This window comes from Loxodonta africana, chromosome 4 (genome assembly GCF_030014295.1).
Source record: "Loxodonta africana isolate mLoxAfr1 chromosome 4, mLoxAfr1.hap2, whole genome shotgun sequence".
Classification (NCBI taxonomy): domain Eukaryota; kingdom Metazoa; phylum Chordata; class Mammalia; order Proboscidea; family Elephantidae; genus Loxodonta; species Loxodonta africana.
Genome location: NC_087345.1, coordinates 58,639,357 through 58,664,668, shown reverse-complemented (window position 1 = coordinate 58,664,668; position 25,312 = coordinate 58,639,357). Strand labels below are relative to the sequence as shown.

Genomic DNA, 25,312 nt, shown 5'->3' with positions numbered 1-25,312 from the left:
CCCATGCACAACAGAATGTGCCATCCTCACAATTACTGTTACGCTTGATCCCACTGTTGCAGCCACTGTGTCAACACATCTCCTCAAGGGTCTTCCTCTTTTTCAATGACCCTCTACCTTACCAAGCATGATGCCCTTCTCCAGAGACTGATCCTTCCTCACAACATGTCCGAAGTACAGGAGATGGAGTTTTGCTATCCTTCCAAGAAGTATTCTAACTGTACTTCTAACAAGGCAGGTTTGTTCACTGTTCTGGCAGTCTATAGTATGTTCAATATTCTTCACCAACATCATAATTCAAAGGCATCAATTCTACTTAGGTCTTCCTTATTCACTGTCCAGCTTTTGCAGGCACAGGAGGCAATTGAAAATATCATGGCTTGGGTCAGACACACCTTATTATTCAAAGTGACAGCTTTGTTTTATAACTCTTTAAAGAGGTCCTTTGCAGCAGATTTGCCCAATGCAATACATCATTTGATTTCTTGGCTGCTGCTTCCTTGGGTGTTGATGTGGATCCAAGTAAAATGAAATTTTTGACAACTTCCATCTTTTATCTGTTGATCATTTTGGCTTATTGGTCCAGTTGTGAGGACTTTGCTTTATTTATGTAGATATGTAACCCATACCGAAGGCTGTGGTCTTTTATCTTCATCAGTGTTTCAAGTTCTCGTCACTTTCAACAAGCAGGGTTGTGTCTTCTGCATATCACAGGTTGTTAATGAGTCTTCCTCCAGTCCTGACGTCCTGTCCTCCTTCATATACTCCACCTTCTCAGATTATTTGCTCAGCATACAGACTGAATAAGTATACTGAAAGGATACAACCCTGACACACAGCTTTCCTGATTTTAAGCCACACAGTATCCCTTTGTTCTATTCAAATGACTGCCTCTTGGTCCATGTACAGGTTCCTCATAAAAACAAGTGATCTGGAATTCCCATTCTTCGTAATGTTATCTATAATTTGTTATGATCCACACGGTCCAGTGTCTTCGCATAGTCAATAAAACACAAGTAAACGTCTTTCTAGTATTCTCTGCTTTCAGTCAAGATCCATCTGACATTAGCAATGCTACCTCTCACTCCACATCCTTTTTTTTTTTTATTAACTTTTATTGAGGTTCAAGTGAACGTTTACAAATTAAGTTAGACTGTCACATATAAGTTTATATACACCTTACTCTGTACTCCCACTTGCTCTCCCTCTAATGAGTCAGCCCTTCCAGTCTCTCCTTTCGTGACAATTACGCCGGCTTCCAACTGTCTCTATCCTCCCATCCCCTCTCCAGACAGGAGATGCCAACACAGTCTCAAGTGTCCACCTGATATAATTAGCTCACTCTTCATCAGCATCTCTCTCCTACCCACTGTCCAGTCCCTTTCATGTCTGATGAGTTGTCTTCGGGAATAGTTCCTGTCCTGTGCCAACAGAAGGTTTGGGGACCATGACCGCCGGGATTCCTCTAGTCTCAGTCAGACCATTAAGTATGGCCTTTTTATGAGAATTTGGGGTCTGCATCCCACTGATCTCCTCCTCCCTCAGGGGTTCTCTGTTGTGCTCCCTGTCAGGGCAGTCATCGATTGTGGCCAGGCACCAACTAGTTCTTCTGGTCTCAGGATGATGCAGGTCTCTGGTTCATGTGGCCCTTTCTGTCTCTTGGGCTCTTAGTTATCGTGTGACCTTGGTGTTCTTCATTCTCCTTTGCTCCAGGTGGGTTGAGACCAACTGATGCATCTCAGATGGCCGCTTGTTAGCATTTAAGACCCCAGACGCCACATTTCAAAGTGGGATGCAGAATGTTTTCATAATAGAATTATTTTGCCAATTGACTTAGAAGTTCCCTTAAACCATGGTCCCCAAACCTCCGCCCTTGCTCCGCTGACCTTTGAAGCATTCAGTTTATCCCGGAAACTTCTTTGCTTTTGCTCCAGTCCAGTCCAGTTGAGCTGACCTTCCATGTATTGAGTATTGTCCTTCCCTTCACCTAAAGCAGTTCTTATCTACTAATTAATCAGTAAAAAACCGTCTCCCACCCTCCCTCCCTCCCCCCGTCGTAACCACAAAAGTATGTGTTCTTCTCAGTTTATACTATTTCTCAAGATCTTATAATAGTGGTCTTATACAGTATTTGTCCTTTTGCCTCTGACTAATTTTGCTCAGCATAATGCCTTCCAGGTGCCTCCATGTTATGAAATGTTTCACAGATTCGTCACTGTTCTTTATCGATGCGTAGTATTCCATCGTGTGAATATACCACAATTTATTTAACCATTCATCCGCTGATGGGACACCTTGGTTGCTTCCAGCTTTTTGCTATTGTAAACAGAGCTGCAATAAACATGGGTGTGCATATATCTGTTTGTGTGAAGGCTCTCATTTCTCTAGGGTATATTCCAAGGAGTGGGATTTCTGGGTTGTATGGTAGTTCTATTTCTAGCTTTTTAAGAAAACGCCAGATAGATTTCCAAAGTGTTTATACCATTTTACATTCCCATCAGCAGTGTATGAGTTCCAATCTCTCCGCAGCCTCTCCAACATTTACTCTTTTGTGTTTTTTGGATTAACGCCAGCCTTGTTGGGGTGAGATGGAATCTCATCGTAGTTTTAAATGGCTAATGATCGAGAGCATTTTCTCATGTATCTGTTAGCTGCCTGAATATCTTCTTTAGTGAAGTGTGTGTTCATATCCTTTGCCCATTTCTTGATTGGGCTGTTTGTCTTTTTGTGGTTGAGTTTTGACAGAATCATATAGATTTTAGAGATCAGGCGCTGGTCGGAGATGTCACAGTTGAAAATTCTTTCTCAGTCTGTAGGTGGTCTTTTTACTCTTTTGGTGAAGTCTTTAGATGAGCATAGGTGTTTGATTTTTAGGAGCTCCCAGTTATCTGGTTTCTCTTCGTCATTTTTGGTAATGTTTTGTATTCTGTTTATGCCTTGTATTAGGGCTCCTAAGGTTGTCCCTATTTTTTCTTCCATGATCTTTATCGTTTTAGTCTTTATGTTTAGGTCTTTGATCCACTTGGAGTTAGTTTTTGTGCATGGTGTGAGGTATCCACATCCTCTTTTGAATACGGCTTGAGTTTCTGGCAGTTCCTTGTCAGTATACTGCTGCAACCATTTTTTAATTATCTTCAGCAAAAATTTACTTGAGTATGGCATTAATGATATTGTTCGAGAATTTCTGCATTCTGTTAGATCACCTTCCTTTGGAATGGGCACAAATACGGATCTTTTCCAGTCAGTTGGCCAGGGAGCTGTCTTCCAAATTTCTAGGCAGAGACGAGTATGTGCTTCCATTGTTGCATCGGTTTACTGCTCCAGGAATTGATGGAATATCTATCAATGTTTCACCAAATGGATGCAGTGCTGGAGGTGCTCACTTGTCCATGCCAAGAAATGTGGAAGACAACTACCTGGCCAACTGACTGGAAGAGATTCGTATTTATGCCTATTCCCAAGAGAGGGATCCAACTGACTGTGGAAATTATCAAACAATATCATTAATATCACCCACAAGTAAAATTTTGCTGAATACCTTTCAAAAGTGGCTGCAGCAGTAGATCAACAGGGAACTGCCAGCAATTCAAGCTGGATTCAGAAGAGGACGTGGAGACAGAGATATCATTGCTGATGTCAGATGGATCCTGGCTAAAAGCAGAGACGACCAGAAAGATGTTTACCTGTGTTCTATTCCCTATGCAAAAGCATTTGACTGTGTGGATCATAACAAACTATCAATAACACTACAAAGAATGAGAATTCTAGAACACTTAATTGTGCTCATGAGAAACGTGTACATAGATCAAGAGGAAGTCATCTGAACAGAAAAGGGGATACTGCATGATTTAAAGTCAGAAAAGGTGTGTGTCAGAGTCGTATCCTTTCACCATACTTATTGAATCTGTACACTGAACAAATAATCCAAGAAGCTGGACTATATGAAGAAGAACGGGGCATAAGGATTGGAGGAAGACTCATTAACAACCTGCGTTATGCAGATGACACAACTCTGCTTACTGATAGTGAAGAGGACTTGAAGCACTTACTGATGAAGATTAAAGACCACAGCCTTCAGTATGGGTTACGTCTCTACATAAATAAGACAAAATTCTCACAACTGGACCAATAAGTCAAAATGATCAACAGAGAAAAGACTGAAGTTGTCAAGGATTTCATTTTACTTGGATTCACAATCAACAGCCATGGAAGCAGCAATCAAGAAATCAAAAGACTCATTGCTCTGGGGAAATCTGATGCAAAAGACCTCTTTAAACTGTGGAAAAGCAAAGATGTCACCTTGAAGACTAAGGTATGCCTGACTAATCCAGGGCGTTTTCAATCACCTCATATGCATGTGAAAGCTGGAAGATGAATAAGGAAGAGCAAAGAAGAATTGACGCCTTTGAATTGTGGTGCTGGTGAAGAATATTGACTATACCATGGACTGCCAAAAGAATGAACAAATCTGTCCTGGAAGAAGTATGACCAGAATGCTCCTTAGAAGCAAGGATGGTGAGACTACGTCTCATATACTCTGGACACGTTATCAGGAGGGGTCAGTCCCTGGAGGACATCATGCTTGGTACAGGGTCAGCAAAAGTGGAAGATCCTCAATGAGGTGGACTGACACACTGGCTGCAAATGGGCTTAAGGATAAGAATTGTGAGGGTGGCACAGGGCCAGGCAGTGTTTCGTTCTGTTGTACACAGGGTTGCTATGCATCTGAACCAACTTGATGTCACCCAACAACAACATGCTAAAATTAAGTATTGATTTCATCAAAAGATACCATAAAGAACTTGAAAGAAGGGCACAAAACAAGAGAAAATATTGGGAGCACATACAATTAACAAAGTGTTAGTATTCGGAATATATATTTTTTAAACCTCCTATAAACCCATTAGAAAAGAAGTTTATATTCTGTAACTACTACTATTCTTTACTTTCTGAATTCAACAACACAATAGAAAAATGGGGGAAAGATCTGAATAGTGATTTCACATTAAAACAAATGCAAATGGCCATGTGAAAAGACATTCATCCTCCTTGGTAATCGGGGAAATACAAATCAAGGTTACAATGAAATAAATATTCCACACTTAGCTGAAATGACAAAAATTAATATGTCCAATAATACCAGGTACTGATAAGGACCGGATCAATGAAATATCTTTAAGCACTGTTGGTGGAGTATAAATTGATACAAGCACTTTGGAAAACAATTTAGAGCTATTCTTATGATACTGAATTTCAACAGACTCTATGGTCCAACAACTTCACTCCTAGATTTATACCTCAGAAAACTCTTACATGGGCATCCAGGAGACAAGAATAAGAACGTTCACAGAAATATTGTTCATGATAGCAAAAACCAAAATGAACTAAATATATTCATCAACTGAAAAAAAATTAATAAACTAATTTATGGATACAATGTAACACAACACTGAAAAGGAACGATACACACCTATACCCAAACATGGCTGAATCTTGGATATAAAATGTTAACTATAAAAAGCAAGTCCTAGAAGACCGCATTCCTTTTTTCCTGTCTTTTTAATGACCTTTTATTTTCTTCACATATGATGTCCTCCATAACTCTTCTGGCCTTTGGTCATTAGTGTTCAATGTGTCATATCTATTCTTGAGACAGTCTCTAAGTTCAAGTGAGACGTATTCAAGGCCATACACTGGCTCTCATGGACTTACTTTGATTTTCTTCAGCTTCAACTTTAACTTGCAAATGAGTAATTGATGGTCTGTTCCAAAGTCAGCCCTTTGCTTTGTCTTTACTGATAATATTGAGCTCCTCCATCATCTCGTTTCACAGATGTAGCTGACTTGATTGTTGTGTAATCCACCCAGTGAGGTCCAGATGTATACTCATCATTCGTTTTGTTGAAAAAAAGTATTCCTGAGGAATAAGTCATTGGTCCTGCAGAACACTATCATGTGATGTCTGGCATAATTTCTATCACCAAGGCCGTATTTTCCAACTACTGTTCCTTCTTTGTTTTCAACTTTTACATTCCAATCACCAGTGGTTATCAATGCATCTTAACCGCGTGTTTCATCAGTTTCAGACTGCAGCAGTTCATAAAAATCAGCAGTCCCTGGTGAAGGACAGCATGCTTGGTAAGGTAGAGGGTCAGCAAAAAAAAGGGAGATCCTAGAAGAGACGGACTGACACAGTGGCTACAACAATGGGCTCAAACATAGCAATGATTTTGAGGATGGCACAGGACCTGGCAGTGTTTTGGTCTCTTGTACACAGGGTTGCTATGAGTCGGAACTGACTTGACAGCACCTAACGACAACACGTTCCCATTATTACTGGATGTTTGTGGCTGTTCCTTCTCATTTTGAGTAACTCCACATCTGCAAATAGAAGTCCTAAAAGCTTTACTCCATCTGCATCATTAAGGTCAAGTCTAACTTTGAAGAGGTGGCTCTCCTCCAGGTGTATTTTGAGTACTTTCCAACCTGAGGGGCTCATCTTCCAACACTATACGTGACAATGCTGTGTTGTTATCCACAAAGTTTTCATTGGCTAATTTTCAGGACACCAAGCCTTTCTTCTTAGTTTGTCTTAGTCTAGATGCTCCACTGAAACCTGTCCACCTTGGGTGACCCTGCTGGTATTTCAAATAATGTTGGCATGGCTTTAAGCATCATAGGAACACATAAGCCAATTGCTTTTAAATGTGGAGTAGTTAAAGTAAGCAGAAGAACTGACGAAGTAAAAGAGTTGAACAGAAGATTTCAAAGGGAGGCTTGGAAACACAAGGTAAAGTACTACAATGCAATGTGCAAAGACTTGGAAGTGGGGCCAAGATAGTGGAGTAGTCAGATGCTTCCAGTGATCCCTCTAACAACAAAGACTCAAAAAAACAAGTGAAACAATTATATTTATGACAAGCTAGGAGCCCTGAATATCAAAGTCAGAAAACAGACTGAGCGTCAGGGAGAGAGAGAGACGGTTCAGAACCAGAGAGGAGTTTCTTGACTTGACTCACTGGTAACCCTCAAGCACCATTTCATGGAGCAACTGCGGCGGGGCTGGCTGTAGCATTTTCAATGCGTTTTCCTCAGGGAGAGACAGCTACCTGCACAGCCTACTCACACTTCCAGAACCAGAGAAGAACGGTGCCCTTGGCAAAAGCTAAGTACTTGCGTTTATTTTACGCTGCCCCCAGCACACAGGTCAGCTTCAGTGGCTGTCTATTTCTCTGGGCCTGAGATTGTCCCTGCTGTGTCCCCTGAGTCATTCTCCTGGACTTGGAGAAGGAATAAATTCACAATTGGGGGAAAAGATAATCTGCCAGCTCCACTAACCTGGGGTGCTCAGGACAGAAGCGGCTCCTGTCCATTCACAAATGGTCCGTGGACTTTGAATACCTTTCATCCCTGCATGGACCCGTGTGGGCCCATTTCAGGAGAAACAGGCCCTTGCTGGCAGACTGCAACTGTTTCAGCTGGGTGGTGGAGAGATGGGTGTTTGATGTTGGCAACTGCTTTGCCTATTAAACAGGGTCTTCACCTACCCACATCAGGGGCCTAAGGACTGGTGGCTCCACCCACGTCACACAAGACAGGGGTCCATGGATAATTGGCACCTCCCAGTCCTTACAACCAAAAGTATTTGGTGCCCATGGTCCGTCTACAGAAGCCACTCACATAGGCACTCTAGGGGATAGGGACACGCTTTCCTCACAGACATTCAGGGGACAGTTCTCAGCCCCCTGCTTTGTTCAGAGCGTGACCCCCTGCTGCAACCAGATACCTCTACCTACACCAATCACCCCTGCCCCTCTAAGACTGTAGGACAGAGCCTGTACCACATACTTGATGACCAACTACCTAGACAGCTGAGCTGAATCCACACAAGAAAGGCGAATGGACTCGTAGGCTCATATACCTGGTAACAGTTCAAGCCATCTGGTGACAGTATGTTAGAGCTTCAAAGGTGAAAATAATCAAGCTAGCTCACTCAAGCAACCCGTTTGGGCATATCAAAACAAAACAAAGCAAGAAGTTAGGATACACTAAGCAAACATAAACTAATACATAACTTACAGATGGCCTGGAGACAACATTCAATATCAAATCACATAGTGAAGCAGACCATGATCGCTTCAACAAGCTCTCAAAACAAAGAATCAAGGAATCTTCCGGATGAAGGTGTCTTCCTGGAATTACCAGATGCAGAATACAAAAGATTAATATACAGGACTCTTTAAGACATCAGGAACGAGAGCAGGATGGAGATCAGACAAAACGGAAAAAGCCAAGGAACACACAGATAACACAGTTGAAGAAATTAAAAAAGTTATTCAAGAACATAATGAAAAATTTAATAGGCTGCAAGAATCCATAGAGAGACAGCAGTCAAAAATTCAGGAGATAAACAGTAAAATTACAGAATTAGGCAACTCAATAGAAAGTCAGAAGTCCAGAACTGAGGAAGTGGAAGGCAGAATTAGTGAGACTGAAGATAAAACATTTGGCACCAATATATTCAAAGAAAAATCATATATAAAACAATTTTAAAAAATGAAGAAACCTTTAAGAATCATCTGGGACTCTATCAAGAAAAATAACCTACCAGTGATTGGAGTAACAGGACGGGGTAACAGAAAATACAGAAAGAAATGTTTAAGATTTGTTGGCAGAAAACTTCCTTGATATCATGAAAGATGAGAAGACATCTGTCCAAGATGCTTATCAAATTCCACATTAAGGTAGATCTCAAAAGAAAGTCACCAACACATATTATAATCAAACTTGCCAAAACCAAAGATAAAGAATTTTAGGAACGGCTAGGGATAAACAAAAAGGAGAGTAAGAATAAGCTCAGACTACTCGACAGAAACCATGCAAGCAAGAAGGCAATGGGATGACTTATATAAAGCATTAAAGGAAAAAAACTGCCAGCCAAGAATCATATATCCAGCAAAAATGTCTCTCAAATATGAAGGCAAAATTAGGACTTTTCCAGAAAAACAGGAGTTTAGGGAATTTATGAAAACCAAACCAAAACCACAAGAAATACTAAAAAGAATTCTCTGGTTATATAATCAGTAATATCAGGTATCGACCCAAGACTAGAACACAGGACAGAGCAACCAGGTGTCAGCCGAGATAGAGAAATCACAAAAACAAATCAAGATAAAAAAGTTCAATATCCCTGATACCAAAACCAGGTAAAGACACCACAAAAAAAAGAAAATTACAGACCTGCATCCCTTGGGTGGGTTTATCCCTCATGAACCTAGATGCAAAAATTCTCAACAAAATTCTAGCCAACAGAATTCAAGAACATATCAAAAAAATAATTCACCATGACCAAGTGGGATTCATACCAGGTAGGAAGGAATGGTTCAACATTAGAAAAAAAATTAACGTAATCCAGCATATAAATAAAACAAAAGACAAGAACCACGTGATTTTATCAATTGGTGTAAAAAAAGCTTTTGACAAAGTCCAACACCGATTCATGACAAAAACTCTCAGCAAAGTAAGAACAGAAGGAAAATTCCTCAACGTAATAAAGGGCATTTATATAAAGCCAACAGTCAACATCATCCTAAATGGAGAGATTCTGAAAGCGTTCCCTCTGAAAACAGGAACCAGACAAGGATGCCCCTTATCACTACTCTTATTCAACGTTGTGCTGGAGGTCCTAGCCAGAGCAATTAGGCTACATAAAGAAATAAAGGGCATCCAGATTGGTAAGGAAGAAGTAAAAGTATCTCTATTTGCAGATGACATGATCTTATACACAGAAAGCCCTCAGGGATCCTCAAGAAAACTACTGAAACTAATAGAAGAGTTTAGCAGAGTATCACGATACAAGATAAATGTACAAAAATCAGTTGAATTCCTCTACACCAACAAAAAGAACATTGAAGAGGAAATCACTAAATCAATACCATTTACAGTAGCCCCAAGAGGATAAAATACTTGGGAATAAATCTTACCAGAGACGTAAAAGACCTATACAAAGAAAACTACAAGACGCTACTACAGGAAACCAAAAGAGATCTATATAAGTGGGAAAACATACCTTGTTCCTGGATAGGAAGACTTAGCATTGTAAAAATATCTATTCTACCAAAAGGCATCTATAGATACAATGCAATTCCACTCCAAATTCCAATGACATTTTTTAATGAGATGGAGAAATAAATCACCAACATCATATGGTAGGGCAAGAGACCCCAGATCAGTAAAGCATTACTGAAAAAGAAGAACAAAGTCGGAGACCTCATTCTACTCAATTTTATAACCTATTATATCACCACAGTAGTCAAAACAGCCTGGTACTGGTACAACAGATACATAGAGTGGAAAAGAATTGAGAACCCAGATATAAATCCATCCACATACGAGCAGCTGATATTTGACAAAGGCCCAAAGTCCATTAATTGGGGAAAACACAGTCTTTTTAACAAATGGTGCTGGCATAACTGGATATCCATCTGCAAAAAAATGAAACAAGACCCATACCTCACTCCATGCACAAAAACTAACTCAAAATGGATCAAAGACCTAAACATAAAATCTAAAATGATACAGATCATGGAAGAAAAAATAGGGACAATGCTAGGAGCTCTAATACATGGCATAAACAGTATATAAAACATTACTAAAAATCCAAAGTAAAAACCAGATAACTGGGAGCTCCTAACAATCAAACACGTATGCTCATCCAAAGACTTCACCAAAAGAGTAAAAAGACCACCTACAGACTGGGAGAAAGTCTTTAACTGACATTTCCGATCAGTGCCTCATCTCTAAAATTTACATGATACTGCAAAAACTCAACTACAAAAAGACAAATAACCTAATTAAAAAATGGGCAAAAGATATGAACAGGCACATCACTAAAGAAGATATTCAGGCTGCTAACAGATACATGAGGAAATGCTCACCACCATCAGCCATTAGGAAAATGTAAAGCAAAACTACAATGAGATTCCATCTCACTCCAACAAGACTAGCATTAATCCAAAAAACACATAATAATAAATGTTGGAGAGGCTGTGGAAAGACTGGAACACTTATACACTGCTAGTGGGAATGTAAGATGGCACAACCACTTTGGAAATCAATTTGGTGCTTCCTTAAAAAAATGAGAAATAGAACTACCATAATATGGTCCAGGAATCCGACTCCTTGTAATACATGTTAGAGAAATAAGAGCCTTTACATGAACAGATATATGCACACCCATGTTCACTGCAGCACTGTTTATAATAGCAAAAAGTTGGAAGCAACCAAGGTGCCCATCAACAGATAAATGGATAAATTACGGTATATTTACACAAATGGAATACTACACATTGATAGAGAACAATGATGAATCCATGAAACATTTCATTTAACATGGAGAAATCTGGAAGACATTATGCTGAGTGAAATTAGTCAGTTGCAAAAGGACAAATATCGTGGAAGACCACTATTATAAGAACTGGAGAAATAGTTTAAACAGAGAAGAAAATATTCTTTCATGGTTATGAGAGAGGGGCGGGAGCACGAGGGGTATTTACTAATTAGATAGCAGATAAGTTTTATTTTAGGTGAAGGGAAAGACAATACACAATACAGGAGAGGTCAACACAACTGGGCTAAACCAAAAGCAATCAAGTTTCCTGAATAAACTAAAGGCTTCAAAGACTAGCGTAGCAGGGGCAGGGGTTTGAGGACGATGGTTCAGGGGACATCTAAGTCAACTGGCATAATAAAATCCATCAAGAAAGCATTCTGCATACCACTTTGGAGAGTGGCATCTGGGGTCTTAAACATTAGCAAGCAGCCACCTAAGATGCATGAATTGTTCTCAACCACCTGGATCAAAGGAGAATTGAAGAACACCAAAGACACATGGTAATCATGAGCCTAAGAGACTGAAAGGACCACATAAGCCAGGACTGTATCAGTGTGAGACCAGAAGAACTAGATGGTGCCCAGCCACAACCCATGACTGCCCTAACAGGGAACACAACAGAGAACCCCTGAGGGAGCAGGAGCACAGTGGATGCAGACCCCAAATTCTCATAAAAAGACCAGACTTAATGGCCAGACTGGGACTACAAGGATGCCAGAGGCCATGGTCCCCAGATCTTCTGTTAGCCCAAGACGGAAACCATTCCTAAAGCCAACTCTTCAGATAGGGACTGGACTAGAATATGGGATGGAAAGGCTACTGGTGAAGAACGAGCTTCTTGGATCAAATAGACACATGAGACTATGTCGGCATCTCCTTTCTGGAGGGGAGATGAGAGGGCGGAGCGGGCCAGGAGCTTATCAGATGGACACAAGGAGAGAAAATGGAGGGAAGGAGTGTGTTGTCTCATTAGGGGCAGAGCAATTAGGAGTGTATAGCAAGGTTATGTAAATTTTTGTATGAGAGACTGACCTGATTTGCAAACTTTCACTTAAGCACAATAAAATTTAAAAAAAAAAAAAAAAAGCTCAAAACTGGGAAACAGCTATGTCATTATGTAAAAGAAAACAACATTAAAACAATAAAGAGGGAGTAAGAAATGTAGTCATAGATCTTTTATATGGACAGAAAGTCAAGGCAATATAAAGTAATAAGAGGTTTAAACTTAGAAAAATAGTGGTAAATATTAAGGTAACCACAAAGGAGACTAACAATCCTACTCATCAAAATAAAATACAAGAAGAAAATATAAAGACCTAGCAAAAACAAAGCAACGATTAAGAGGAAAAGACAATATATAAGCTACTGAGCACAAAAAAATTATATGGGAAAAAGAAACTATCAACAACATACTAAAAAAAGACATAAAAATGACAGCATTAAACTCATACCTATCCATAATTACGCTGAATATAAATGGACTAAATGCACCAATAAAGAGACAGAGAGTGTCAGAATGGATTAAAAAAAAAAAAAAAAACTGTCTATACGCTGCCTCCAAGAGAAATGTCCAAGCACTTGTAGTTAGAAAACCAAAAGGGAAGATCACAATCAACATTTCTCAAGCTGAAAGAACTAAAAAGGAAATTCAAGCCCTGAGCTGTAATACTGAAGGATTCTATGAGCAAAAAATTGAATGACACAGGAAGCATCAAAAGAAGATGGAAGGAATACAGAGTCACTGTACCAAAAAGAATTGGTCTACGTTCAACCATTTTAGGAGTTACCACATATGATTAGGAACCACTGATACTGGAGAGTGAGATCAAGCTGCACTTAAGGTATGTGCAAAAAACAAGGCTCCAGAACTTGAGGGAATACCAACAGAGATGCTTCAACAAATGTATTCAACACTGGAAGTGTTTACACGTGGACTTCAAGGAATTTGCAAGACAGCTTCCTGGCCAATCAACTGCAAGAGATCCATATACATGCCTAGTCCAAAGAAAAGTAATCAACGAAATGCAGAAATTATCAACCAATATCGTTAATATCACGTGCTAGCAATATTTGCTGAAAATAATTCAAAAACAGCTCCAGCCGTACACTGAAAGAGAACTACAGAAGTTTAAGCCAGATTCAGAAAAGGACACTGAATGAGGGATACCATTGCTGATGTTAGATGGATCTAGACCAAAAGCAGAGAATACCAGAAATATGATTACCTGTGTTTTATCAACTAGGCAAAGGCATTTGACTTTGTAGATCATAACATATTATGGATAACATTATGAAGAATGGAATTCCAGAACACTTAATTGTGCTCATGAGGAACTTGTATATGGATCAAGAGGCAGTAATCACAAGAGAACAAGTGGATACTGTGTAGTTTTAAAATTGGAAAAGGTATGAGGTAGGGTTGTATCATTTCACCTTTTATGCTGTATGCTGAACAAACAATGTGAGAAGGCGGACTGTATGAAGAACACAGCATCAGGATCGGAGGAAGACTCACTAATCACCTGTAATGTGCAGATGAACACAATGTTGCTTGCAGAAAGTAAAGGCGATTTGAAGCACTTACTGATTAGGGTCAAAGACTACAGCCTTCAGTATGGATTAAAGCTGAGCATAAAGTAAGCAAAAATCCTCACAACTGGTCTGATAAACAATATCATAATATATGGCAAAGAAATTGAAGTCGTCAATGATTTCAGTCTACTTGGTTCAACAATCAAAGCCGCTGGAAGCAGCAGTCAAGAAATAAAGCAATGTATTTAATGCACGGGGAAAACCTACTGCAAAAGACCTCTTTAAAGTGTTAAAAAGCAAAGATAGTACTTCGATGACTAAGGTGCAATTGACCCAAACCATGATCTTTTCTATCACCTCATATACATGCAAAAGCTAGACAATGACAAAGAAAGGCCTAAGGAGAACTGACGCATTTGAATTTGTGTTGCTGCAAAAAATACTGAATATACATACCATGGACTGTCAGAAGAACAAGCAAATCTGTTTTGGACAAAGTACAGCCAGAATGTTCCTTAGAAGCAAGGATGATAAGAGTTTGTCCTGCTTAGTGTGGATACGTCATCAGAAAAGACCAATCACTAGAAAAGGAAATCATGCAAGGTAAAGTAGAGAGTCAGCAAAAATGAGGAAAACCCCCTATGAGACAGACTGACACAACAGCTGCAATGATGGGCTCAAACATGCCAACAAGTCTGAAGATGGCGCAAGACCAGGCAATGTTTCTTCTGTGACACATAATGTTGCCACGAGTCAGAGTCGACTCGATGGCAACTAACAACAACAGAAGATTACATATGTAGCACGATACCATTCTTAGAAAATTAAGCAAACAAAACTTAGTAATATACATGTGATTAACAAAATAACCTTTTTGGGTTTTTTTGATAAGCAAACTATAGTAAACAAAAAATACGAACTAGTCATTGTCTCTGGGGGGCAGGCACAGGAAGAGAAGAGGGATGAAGCACATAGATAAATGTGAGGTCGTTTTATAGTTCTTTAGGTAGGTGGTAGGTTCAACAGGTATCCACTGTATGCTTACACTTTATAGTTTACATGTACCACGTAAATTATTTTGGCTAATAAATGCTAATTTAAAATACGTTGAGAAGAACAACTAACACAATTAAAGTATGCTTTAGTATTCACGGGAAACCCTGGTGGCACAGTGGTTAAGTGCTACAGCTGCTAACCAAGAGGCTGGCAGTTTGAATCCGCCAGGCGCTCCTTGGAAACTATGGGGGCAGTTCTACTCTGTCCTATAGGGTCGCTATGAGTCGGAATCGACTCAACGGCAGTGGGTTTGGTTTAATATTCACAGGTATGTATATCTTAGATAACTTCACTATATAAAAAAGAAAATAAAGAAGTGAAAGTTTGGCTCTGCTTACACTATTCTGTTTTTGACTGAGATATTACTGTTTGATTCTGATAACCTTGAAGTGAGAGAGTATGTAGAAACAGCAATGTATAGAGTGCATCTCTTAAAAAATGAAAAAAAATAAAGCCCAAGTTCCTAAGTGTTTTCTTTCACCTCATTTATAAATGTTAACAACTACAGAGACTAAAGAGGCTCTGCATAATATAAAAATCACTATGGTGTCCTAGATCCTGAATGTAAACTTGAGAAGGGTGGTGGCTTTGTTTTTGTCTGTATGCTCTGGCATATAACAGTCAATAAATACTAAATGATTCTACTGATATTTATTGAGCAAATCACTGCATGATCCCAGTGTAGTTTCTGACACTACAATCAATATATGCCCAACTACACAATGTTTTCGGATTGACTCACTTATTTTAAAATAGCATTACAATGCCCTCTGCTGGTTTCTACACTGCAGTGGAAGCAAATAACCTACTTTCCTATTCATACTGCTTTATTCATCTGAAGTATAGAAGAAATCACACTGGAATAATTATTATACCAGTTGTGTATTCTAAGAAGAACATGAGCTTATAAATACCATTCTTTACTTCCATCCAACTCATCACTAGAAAAGTTAACAAATTTTATAAGCTTCAAACTCTGCTGTTTCCCTTAAAGTGGAAACTATAAGATGAAATGAAGTAATTTTTTTTTTTAAGTCATATACGATCTCTACATAAATTCTTTCTCTGTCCTTACAGATGGTATACCTCATTCCTAAATGCTCAAAGAATTTAAACATTTCAGGATATATCACATAGTTTTCATTTAATAGTACAAACCCTAGTAAAGTACTACAAAATTACTTTTCACTCTAAAGGATATGTGGTCTGTAGTAAATAATTATACAGCCTAGCTTTTTAATCTTAGTATTAAAATAAAAGACAGTAGAAACTCATCTCTAATACATGTTGTATATTTTTATTTATTATATTCTTAAAATATGTAACCATAATACATTTCTTTTATTCCAATCCAAGTAAAAATTAAAGACTTTGCCATTTATAAAACAGTTCCTGAAGTAGAGCCATTTCAGTTCATACTCAAAATAAAATTCTATTTGTAAAGTTCAACAGTGCCATTCATTCACCTGAGTCAACACCTAAATATAAGAGGTTACTGAAGAATCCACTGAAAATATCTGCAAGTAACACAAGTAAGGCTGAACAACAAAACATAAAAACATTTTCTGATTGGTATACTGTTTTCTACTTTTCAAATTTCTACTATTCTAATAGTACTTGTTATACAGTAATATAAATATTATGAATTATACTAAGAATGAAAAAATGACTTTTCGTATATTACTTTAACTCATCTCTCTTTTGAAAAAAGCTTTACATGCACACTGTAACCAGTATTAGGGACAAACAGCAACTGAGGTAGACAAAAGAACTTCACAACTGTCAGAAACCTTGGCTGTTATCTTTTCCAATCCCCTTCTCAGGCCAGTGACAAAAATGCGCCTCAGAGTGGTAAACCAACATGTATGGTCAGATAACTATTTAGGGATAAATACTTAAAATTCCTAAGTCAATATAATTTCCTAAATTGCTGTTCGACAAAATTAAAAGCTTTCTCTGATTTACGGAGCAGTAAAAATTTTAATTATTTAGTTAGATTTGAATTCAGCAAATTGCTATTAACTCCTTAGATATTTTAAGTTTTAATTTCAGGCTCCTCATGTACGAAATGAAGGCTTTATTACATAAACTCATCAGAAATCCTATGGGGGCAGTTCTACTCTGTCCTAGAGTGTCACTATGAGTCAGAATCGACTCAATGGCAATAGGTTTTAAAGTTCCTTTCACTTCAGTGATTTTATAATTTTTAATACAAAAGCTGCCCCTGTCAAAATGTTTTGAAGCTATCTGTTCATCCCTGGGTGGTGTAGGCAGTTAAGCGCTTGGCTGCTAACAAGGAGGTTGGGAGATCGAGTTCACCTGGGGGCACCTCAGAAGACAGGCCGGCAATTTAATTCTAAAAAAATCAGCCATGGTAACCTCATAGAACATGGTTTTTACTCTGACATACATGGGGTCGCACTCAGTCGGAACTGACTCAACAGCGACTGGTTTGGTTTTTGGTTCATGGGTCTAACTCCCCAGCTAGACTACCGAGATCCTTACGGACAGGGCCCATGTTTCATTCATCATGTATCTCCAAAAGCAGAAAAAAAGTTTTCAGTAAAATTAGTTGAGGTAAATTGTATGTAACTATTTCCTAAATCTCTGAGACAAAATATTTGTCACTTATGAACTTCCTGAAGTACAAAAAAACTTTTTTTTCTTAACCGGATTATCTATCATATAAAAATTCTGATAAAATAGAACAATAGTCTTCATTTCCATATGACAGTGAATTCCTTGTACTATATCTAGCCTGCAAGTAGTTGCATGCGTATCTTATGATGACGGTAGAAAATACTATAAAGAACAGGGCCTAGGTTATTAAACACATAACTGGCTAAGTAAGTAGTTCATCTTTAGATAAACAAGATGTAAATATGTCTATCGAGATCAAGTGAGCACTGAATGACCATCTACATTCTTTACTTTGGATTTTCAATGCCTGCAAAGAAAAGTAGAAGATATGATAAATCAGAAAAGAAATACCACTTTCCTTACATAAACACATATCAAAATGTTACCATGGTCCCAGACATGTCATTCCAACTTTAGCTACTTACTTGACGGCCCAAGGGCATCTTTGCTATCACCCAGAAGCTGTTAATGCAGGGTAATTGAGCAGCAAACAAATATAGTCCAAATCATGAAGAAGCAAAATGCATCAGGATGGAAGCAGCAGTGAAACAAAAGGACAAGGAAAACAGCATTAGTTTATAAGTAGAAAGCACATGCGTATCAATCCTAATATTGTGGTAATTTATAAGAACTGTCCTTCCCCTGTCCCCCAAAAAAGATTCTGGGTTAACCATTATAAAATACTTCTTTTAATTTTGGAAAAAGAAGGTGGAAAGAGAAGAATGGAATTGCCCAAGTATTATGTTTTGAAATTAAACCCATAGCCATGGAGTCAATTCTGACTCATAGCAACCCTATAGGACACAGTAGAACTGCCTCAGAGTTTCCAAAGCTGTAAATCTTTCCAGAAACAGGCTGCCACATCTTTCTCCCGTAGAGCAGATGGTGAGTTGGAACCACCAACCTTTTGGTTAGCAGCAGAGCACTTTAATCACTGCGTCATCAGTTTGAAAGTTACTGAAGTAAAAAATTACTTTCAATTTTAATTTAAGATAGGGGTTAGGAGTGGTAAAAAAATTATTTAGAGACATAAAGAATAGCCAAAGGTTATTCGTTCCTTAAATTTAAGCGATTTATAAATACGTAACAGCCCATCCACTATTAAACATTAGTTTTGCGTGCTATGAAAGCATTTAACACTACATAGAGATTTAGTTTGTTTCTTTATGACAGAAAAGGAATTAACATTTATTGAATATATATATACCAAGCATTGTGTGAACCGTTTCTACAAAGGCATCAACAAACAGAGCAAACTTGTTCTCAAAGAGCAAAAAAGGGAAAATTGATTAGAAACATAAACTTTATTAAGTCAGACAAAATTTTCTTAAGACCCACTCAAGCACATTATCTGGAGCTACTGGTATTTAGGAAGTCAGAAGACCCAATTCTGGAATGAAAAGCCTGCCAGAAACAGGAAAAAGACTACTGGCCTTTTTGTCTAAGTAACCATTTTAAGATACAACATTACTCTCGATGTTGGCTATGAACAATTTTTTTTGGTCTTCTTTGGTATGAACAAAGTCCTAAGCTCTCCTTCATTTTCAAAAGTATGAAACTAAAGTAACAACAACAACAAATTCCCAGTGATTACAATATTGCGTATAGTACCTAAAGAGAGTGAGGGACTCTTAAATGGGGTTTTTTTTTTTTTTTTTAAAGGGAGTAAACTTTTCTTTTTTCTTTTTAAATCAAAGAACAGTTGCTAGCTTTAAGCTTGTCTCCTTGGAAAAAATCTTGGACCTGCTACTTCCCTAAAATGATGGCTGGTTCACAATGCTTCAAATTATGTTTTAATGTCTTTAAAGGCATTTGCTATATTCCTTTTTCTTTGGTTGCCCCATTTAAGATTATTCTTTTAAAAACTGATTTGTTTCACATATAAACTTTAAAAAAAATAAAGCCTTGGTGACAATGAACTAATTGTGCTCAAGACCTTATTACTGATAGTCATGTTATCACAACTAGCAAGCTTGTGAGAAGACAGTAAAGTACTTAAGATAGCCAGTCTCTAACACGGGGTCGCCATTAAATTGGAATCAACTTGATGGCAACCAACAACAGTCTCTAACATGGCTCCCAGTGACCCCCACTTCCTATTATTCACGCCCTCATGTAATCACCTCTGCTTGCGTATGAGTTGGACTTACTGAATCACTTCCAAAGAACAGAACATGGCAGAAGAGATAGAATATTATTTCTGAGATTTACGGTTGTTGTTCTTAGGTGCTGTTCAATCAGTTCTGACTTACAGCAACACTATTACAACAGAACTAAACACTGCCTGGTCCTGCGCCACTCTCACAATCATTGCTATGTTCGAGCTCACTGCTGCAGCCTTTGTGTCAATCCACTCACTGAGAGACTTCCTTTTTGTCACGGACCCTCTACTTTACCAATTATTATGTCTTTCTCCAGGGACTGGTCCCTCCTCTTAATATGTCCGAAGTAAGTGAGACAAAGTCTCACCATTCTTGCTTCTAAGGAGCATTCTGGCTGTACTTCTTCCAAGACAGATTTGTTCATTCTTCTGGCCGACCAAACCCAAACATATTGCCATCGAGTCAATTCTGACTCATGGCAACCTCATAGGACAGAGTAAAAATGCCCCATAGGGTTTCTAAGGAGCAGATGGTGGATTCTAACTGACAACCTTTTGGTTAGCAGCCGAGCTTTTAACCACTATGGCAGTTCATGGTATATTCAATATTCTTCACCAACACCATAATTCAAATGTTTCAACTTTCTTTTGGTCTTCCTTATTTGTTGTCCAGCTTTCACATGCATATGAGACCACTGAAAATATCATGACTTGGGTCGGGCACATCTTGGTCCTCAAAGTAATATCTTTGCTTTTTAAACACTTCAGAAAGGTCTTTTGCAGCAGATTTGCCCAATGCAATACGACATTTGTTTTCTTGACTACTGCTTCCATGGCGTTGATTGTGGATCCAAGTAAAATGAAATCCTTGACAACTTCAATATTTTCTCTTTTTATCATGATGTTGCTTATTGGTCCAGTTGGAAGAAGTTTTGTTTTCTTTATGTTGAGGTGTAATTCATAATCAAGGCTATACTCTTTGATCTTCATCAGTGAGTGCTTCAAGTCCTCTTCACTTTCAGCAAGCAAGGTTGTATCATCTGCATATCATAGGTTGTTAATGACTCTTCCTCCAATCCTGATGCCAGGTTCTTCTTCATATAGTCCAGCAGCTTCTCAGATTATTTGCTCAGCATACAGATTGAATAGGTACGGTGAAAGGATACAACTCTGACGCACACCTTTCCTGACTTTAAACCATCCATCATCCTTTTGTTCTGTCCGAACAACTACCTCCTAATCTATGTACAGGTTCTTCATGAGCACAATGAAGTGCTGTGGAATTCTCGTTCTTCGCAATGTCATCCATATTTTGTTATGATCCACACAGTCCATAAAACACAGGTAAATATCTTTCTGGTATTCTCTGCTTTCGGCCAGGATCCATCTAACATCAGCAATGATATCCCTGGTTCCAAGTCCTCTTCTGACACCAGCTTGAATTTCTGACCGTTCCCTGTCGATATACTGCTGCCGCCACTTTTGGATGATCTTCAGCAAAATTTTACTTATGTGTGATATTAATGATATTGTTCAGTAATTTCTGCATTCGGTTGGATCACCTTTCTTGGGCATAGGCATAAATATAGATCTCTTCCAGTCAGTTGGACAGGTAGCTGTCTTCCAAATTTTTTGATATAGACAGGTGAGTACTTCCAGCACTGCATCCGTTTGCTGAAACATCTCAAGTGGTGTTCCATCCATTCCTAGAGCCTTGTTTTTCACCAATGCTTTGGGGAAGGACTTCTTCCATCAGTACCATTGGTTCCTGCTCATATGGTACCTCCTGAAATGGCTGAACATCAACCAATTCTTTTTGGCATAGTGACTCTGTGTATTAGTTCTCTAAGCGACATCTTTTTAACATTTTAAAGAGGTCTTTTGCAGCAGATTTGCCCAATATATCATTTGATTTCTTGATACTGCCTCCATGGGCCTTAATGGTAGATCCAAGTAAAATTATATCTCTGACGGCTTTAATATTTTCTCTGTTTATCCTGATGTTGCTTATTGGTCCAGTAGTGAAGAGTTTTGTTTTCTTTATGTTGAGGTGTAATCCATACTTTAGGCTGTGGTCTTTGATCTTCATCAGTAAGTGCTTAAAGTCCTCTTCACTTTCAGTAAGCAACGTTGTGTCATCTGCATAATGCAGGTTGTTAACGAGTCTCCCTCCAATCCTGATGCCACATTCTTCTTCACATGGTCCAGCTTCTCGAATTATTTGCTCAGCATACAGACTGAATAAGTATGATGAAAGGATACAACCCTGATGCACACCTTTCTGATTTAAAACACACAGTATCCCTTGTTCTGTTCGAGTAACTGCCTCTTCGTCTATGTACAGGTTCTGCATAAGCACAATTAAGTGTTCTGGAATTCCCACTCTTTGCAATGTCATCCATAATTTGTTAGAATCCACACAGTCAAGTGCCTTGTAAAAAGAGTGGGACGTCCATCTTGGGTGCAGTCTCTTACTCTCTCGGAAAGCTAATCCTGGGGAAAGCCAGCTGCTTTCAGAGGAGATTGCAGCAATACCCTGGTACACCAACAGCTTTACTGTAAGCACATATAATCTTGAGCTAGAGCACCTAGCTAAGCTGCTTTCAGATTCCTGACCAACTGTGAGATAATAAATTATGTTGTTTTAAGATACTAAACTTTGGCTAATTTGTTATGTAGAAATAAGTAACTACTACAGTACTGGGAAACTAAAAGAACTTAGGAAGCTAACAGAGACAATTGTGGCAAACTACAAGTGTTACACAGATATCTTCTAAAACCAATATTCCTCTATTGATATAAATAATTACTAGTTTCTCTAGATTTACTAGTAACTTCCTAAAAGAAAGTAATTCTAATCATCTATACATATACTTGGGGGTATTTCACTTAATAAGGCCAGTAAAATATGAAGGTTGTCGAGTTATTCTACTTGAAATAATAGATTATGGTCATTTTTGTTTTAAAGTTATATTCTCAAGTTTTGTTGATTAACAGCACTATGTCAACTGCTGTACAGCTGTACTTCTTGCCTATTTACTCTCAGAAAATGTACAGCAACTCCTGAATACTTGTTTCAAAAATCTCCAACTACGCTTACTTTCAACATTATATCCTCAAGCAGTGTGTCACATAAATCGAATTCTACTGGATTAACTTTATCTGTATTTTTTCAGACTGAGGCGCTGAAGAATAATCATAATAAATACTGTCTATTGCTACCATCCACCCAACCATCCATTCAGCAAATCTTTATTGAGTAACTACTATAGCCTGGTGTCATTACAGGCACCAAGGAATACAGCAGTGAACCAGAAAGACAAAAATCCTGCACTAATGGTGCTTATGATAGTGGGAGAGATAAATGAAAACACAATGAACAAGTAAAAATTCACAGTATATTATATAACATAATGCTAAGGAAAAGAGCAAGCAGAGAATGAGGGCATATAAAATGTTAAGACAGAGTTAAAATCATAAATAGGGTGGCCTAAGAAGGCTTCACTATGGAGTTGACTGAATAAAGTAAGGCAAGTTACCATAAGAATACATAGGCAGAAAGTACTCCAGACAGAGGGAAGAGTTAAGTACAGAGCAGAGGTTTGTGATGGGAGCAAATCTGGATAGTTCAGGAAAGAGTAAGAAGGCCAGTGTGACTGCAACACAATGAGCAAGTAGAAGAGTACCACGAGATGAGGTCAAAGAGGTGAATGGGTACCAGATCACGCAGGACCTTGTAGGGCCTTGTCAGGACTTTGGTTTTATTCTGAATGAAATGCGGAGCCACTGTAGGGTTCTGAGAAAAGGAGTAATGTATCTGATTACATTTTAACAGGATCATTCCGGTCACAATGTTGAGAATAGACTAGAAGTACAACAGTAGGATTAAGAGACCAGTTAGGAGGTTACTGCAATAATCTAAGGGAAAGATGAACTTGGACCAAGTTGGTTGCAGTAAAGGTAATAAAAAGTAGCCAAATTCTAATATATTTTGAAGGTAGAGTCAACAAAATTTCCAAAAAGACAAACGTGAGGCAAGAGAGAGGTGTCAAGATGACATCAAGTGCTGGGGTCTGAGCACCTGGAAGGATGGTACCGCCATTATCTGGAAAGGAAAACATAGCAAGAGAAGCTAGTTTTCTGGGAGAACATAAGGAGCTCAGTTTGGGACAGGTTAAATTTCAAATGCCTGTTAGATATCTGAGTGGGAATGTCAAGCAGACAGTTGGATATACAAACCTGTAGTTCAGGGTAATGTTCAGGCTGGTAAGAGAAAAGTATAAGCTCTGATACGTATGAGAGTATGGGTACGTAAACTGAATGGCTTAATCACAGGAATTTAAAAAATGCCGCAGGATAAAAGAACAGGCACCAGAAAAACATATGCTACAATGAAAGCGACCTAAAAATCAAGCTGAAATACTCCAAAGGAAAGCTGAAAAACAATGAAAAATAAGCATGACTTCAGAAACATTCCCCAGAAGGACGTGAATAAAAAGGTGTTAAACTGGGATGGAATGCATATAAAATCACCCTCTCATAGTTCTTTGCAAGTGATGCTAATAGGAAATAGGATGTAAATAGTTGAGGATTAGATATCAATTTTACCAAACAATTTAACATCACTAAAGTTTACTGCACATGGCTAAGCTGCACACTACTAACTTCTTACTCTTCCTGCTTTTCAAGCCTGGATCTAATTTGTGCACTATCTCTGTGTAACAGATGGATAAAGACAACATGAAATTATTGATGCAGAAACATTCTGCACAAGCATCATGTAAGATATTGAAATGAGTAAGAAGCTAGCCACTCTTCTTGGCTTTTGCTGAAAAACCAAAATATTGCTAGAATCTCAAAGAATTCAAGAACTTTTCAGCTTTTTCAGAATAAGACCATTAAAACATGAAGAAACATTTATTTGAGTAACTCATCATACGTGCCATTATCCCTCAGATGACGCCCACATAGTCATCTCAACAATTTCTTTGTTATGTAAATAAATACTTTATTTTGGCAGAAGGTACAGGATGAAAATAATACAGTAATAGTAACATGCCCGAAATTTTTCTTTCGTTTATTATTAACTAGTACACAGAAGAGGATGTGGAATAAAGCATATCTTCACTGATGTCAGATGGATCTTGGCTGAAAGCAGATTATACCAGAAGGATGTTTACCTGTGTTTTTTATTGACTATGCAAAGGCATTCCACTGTGTGGATCATAACAAATTATGGTAACACTGTGAAGAATGGGAATTCCAGAGCACTTAATTGTGCTCATGAGGAACCAGGATATGGATCAAGAGGCAGTTGTTTGAACAGAATAAGGGGATACTGCATGTTTTAAAATCAAGAAAGGTATGTGTCAGGGTCATATCCTCTCATGATACTTATTCAATCTGTATGTTGGGCAAATAATTTGAGAGGTTGGACTATATGTAGAAGAACTCAGCATCAGGACTGGAGGGAGGCTCATTAACAACCTGCAATACTTAGATGACACAACCTTGCTCACTGAAAGTCAAGAGGACTTGAAGCACTGATGATGATCAAAGACAACAGCCTTCAGTATGAATTACACCTCAAC

At 38.4% G+C, this 25,312-nt stretch overlaps 1 protein-coding gene across 7 annotated transcripts in view; it reads right to left on the bottom strand.

Moving 5' to 3' along the window:
• OSBPL8 (oxysterol binding protein like 8) overlaps window positions 1-25,312 on the bottom strand; it is a 238,497-nt gene that overhangs the window by 112,448 nt on the left and 100,737 nt on the right. For 2 of the 7 annotated variants that reach the window (XM_023559101.2, XM_064283798.1), the window contains exon 3: window positions 18,046-18,082. The exons of 2 other annotated variants lie outside the window; for them this stretch is intronic. In XM_023559101.2, the coding sequence (XP_023414869.2) occupies window positions 18,046-18,082 (37 nt within the window). Of the gene's footprint in view, window positions 1-3,538; window positions 3,655-18,045; window positions 18,083-25,312 lie in introns of those variants that run through there. 3 more of the 7 variants (XM_064283796.1, XM_064283795.1, XM_064283794.1) reach the window with 3 other exon arrangements.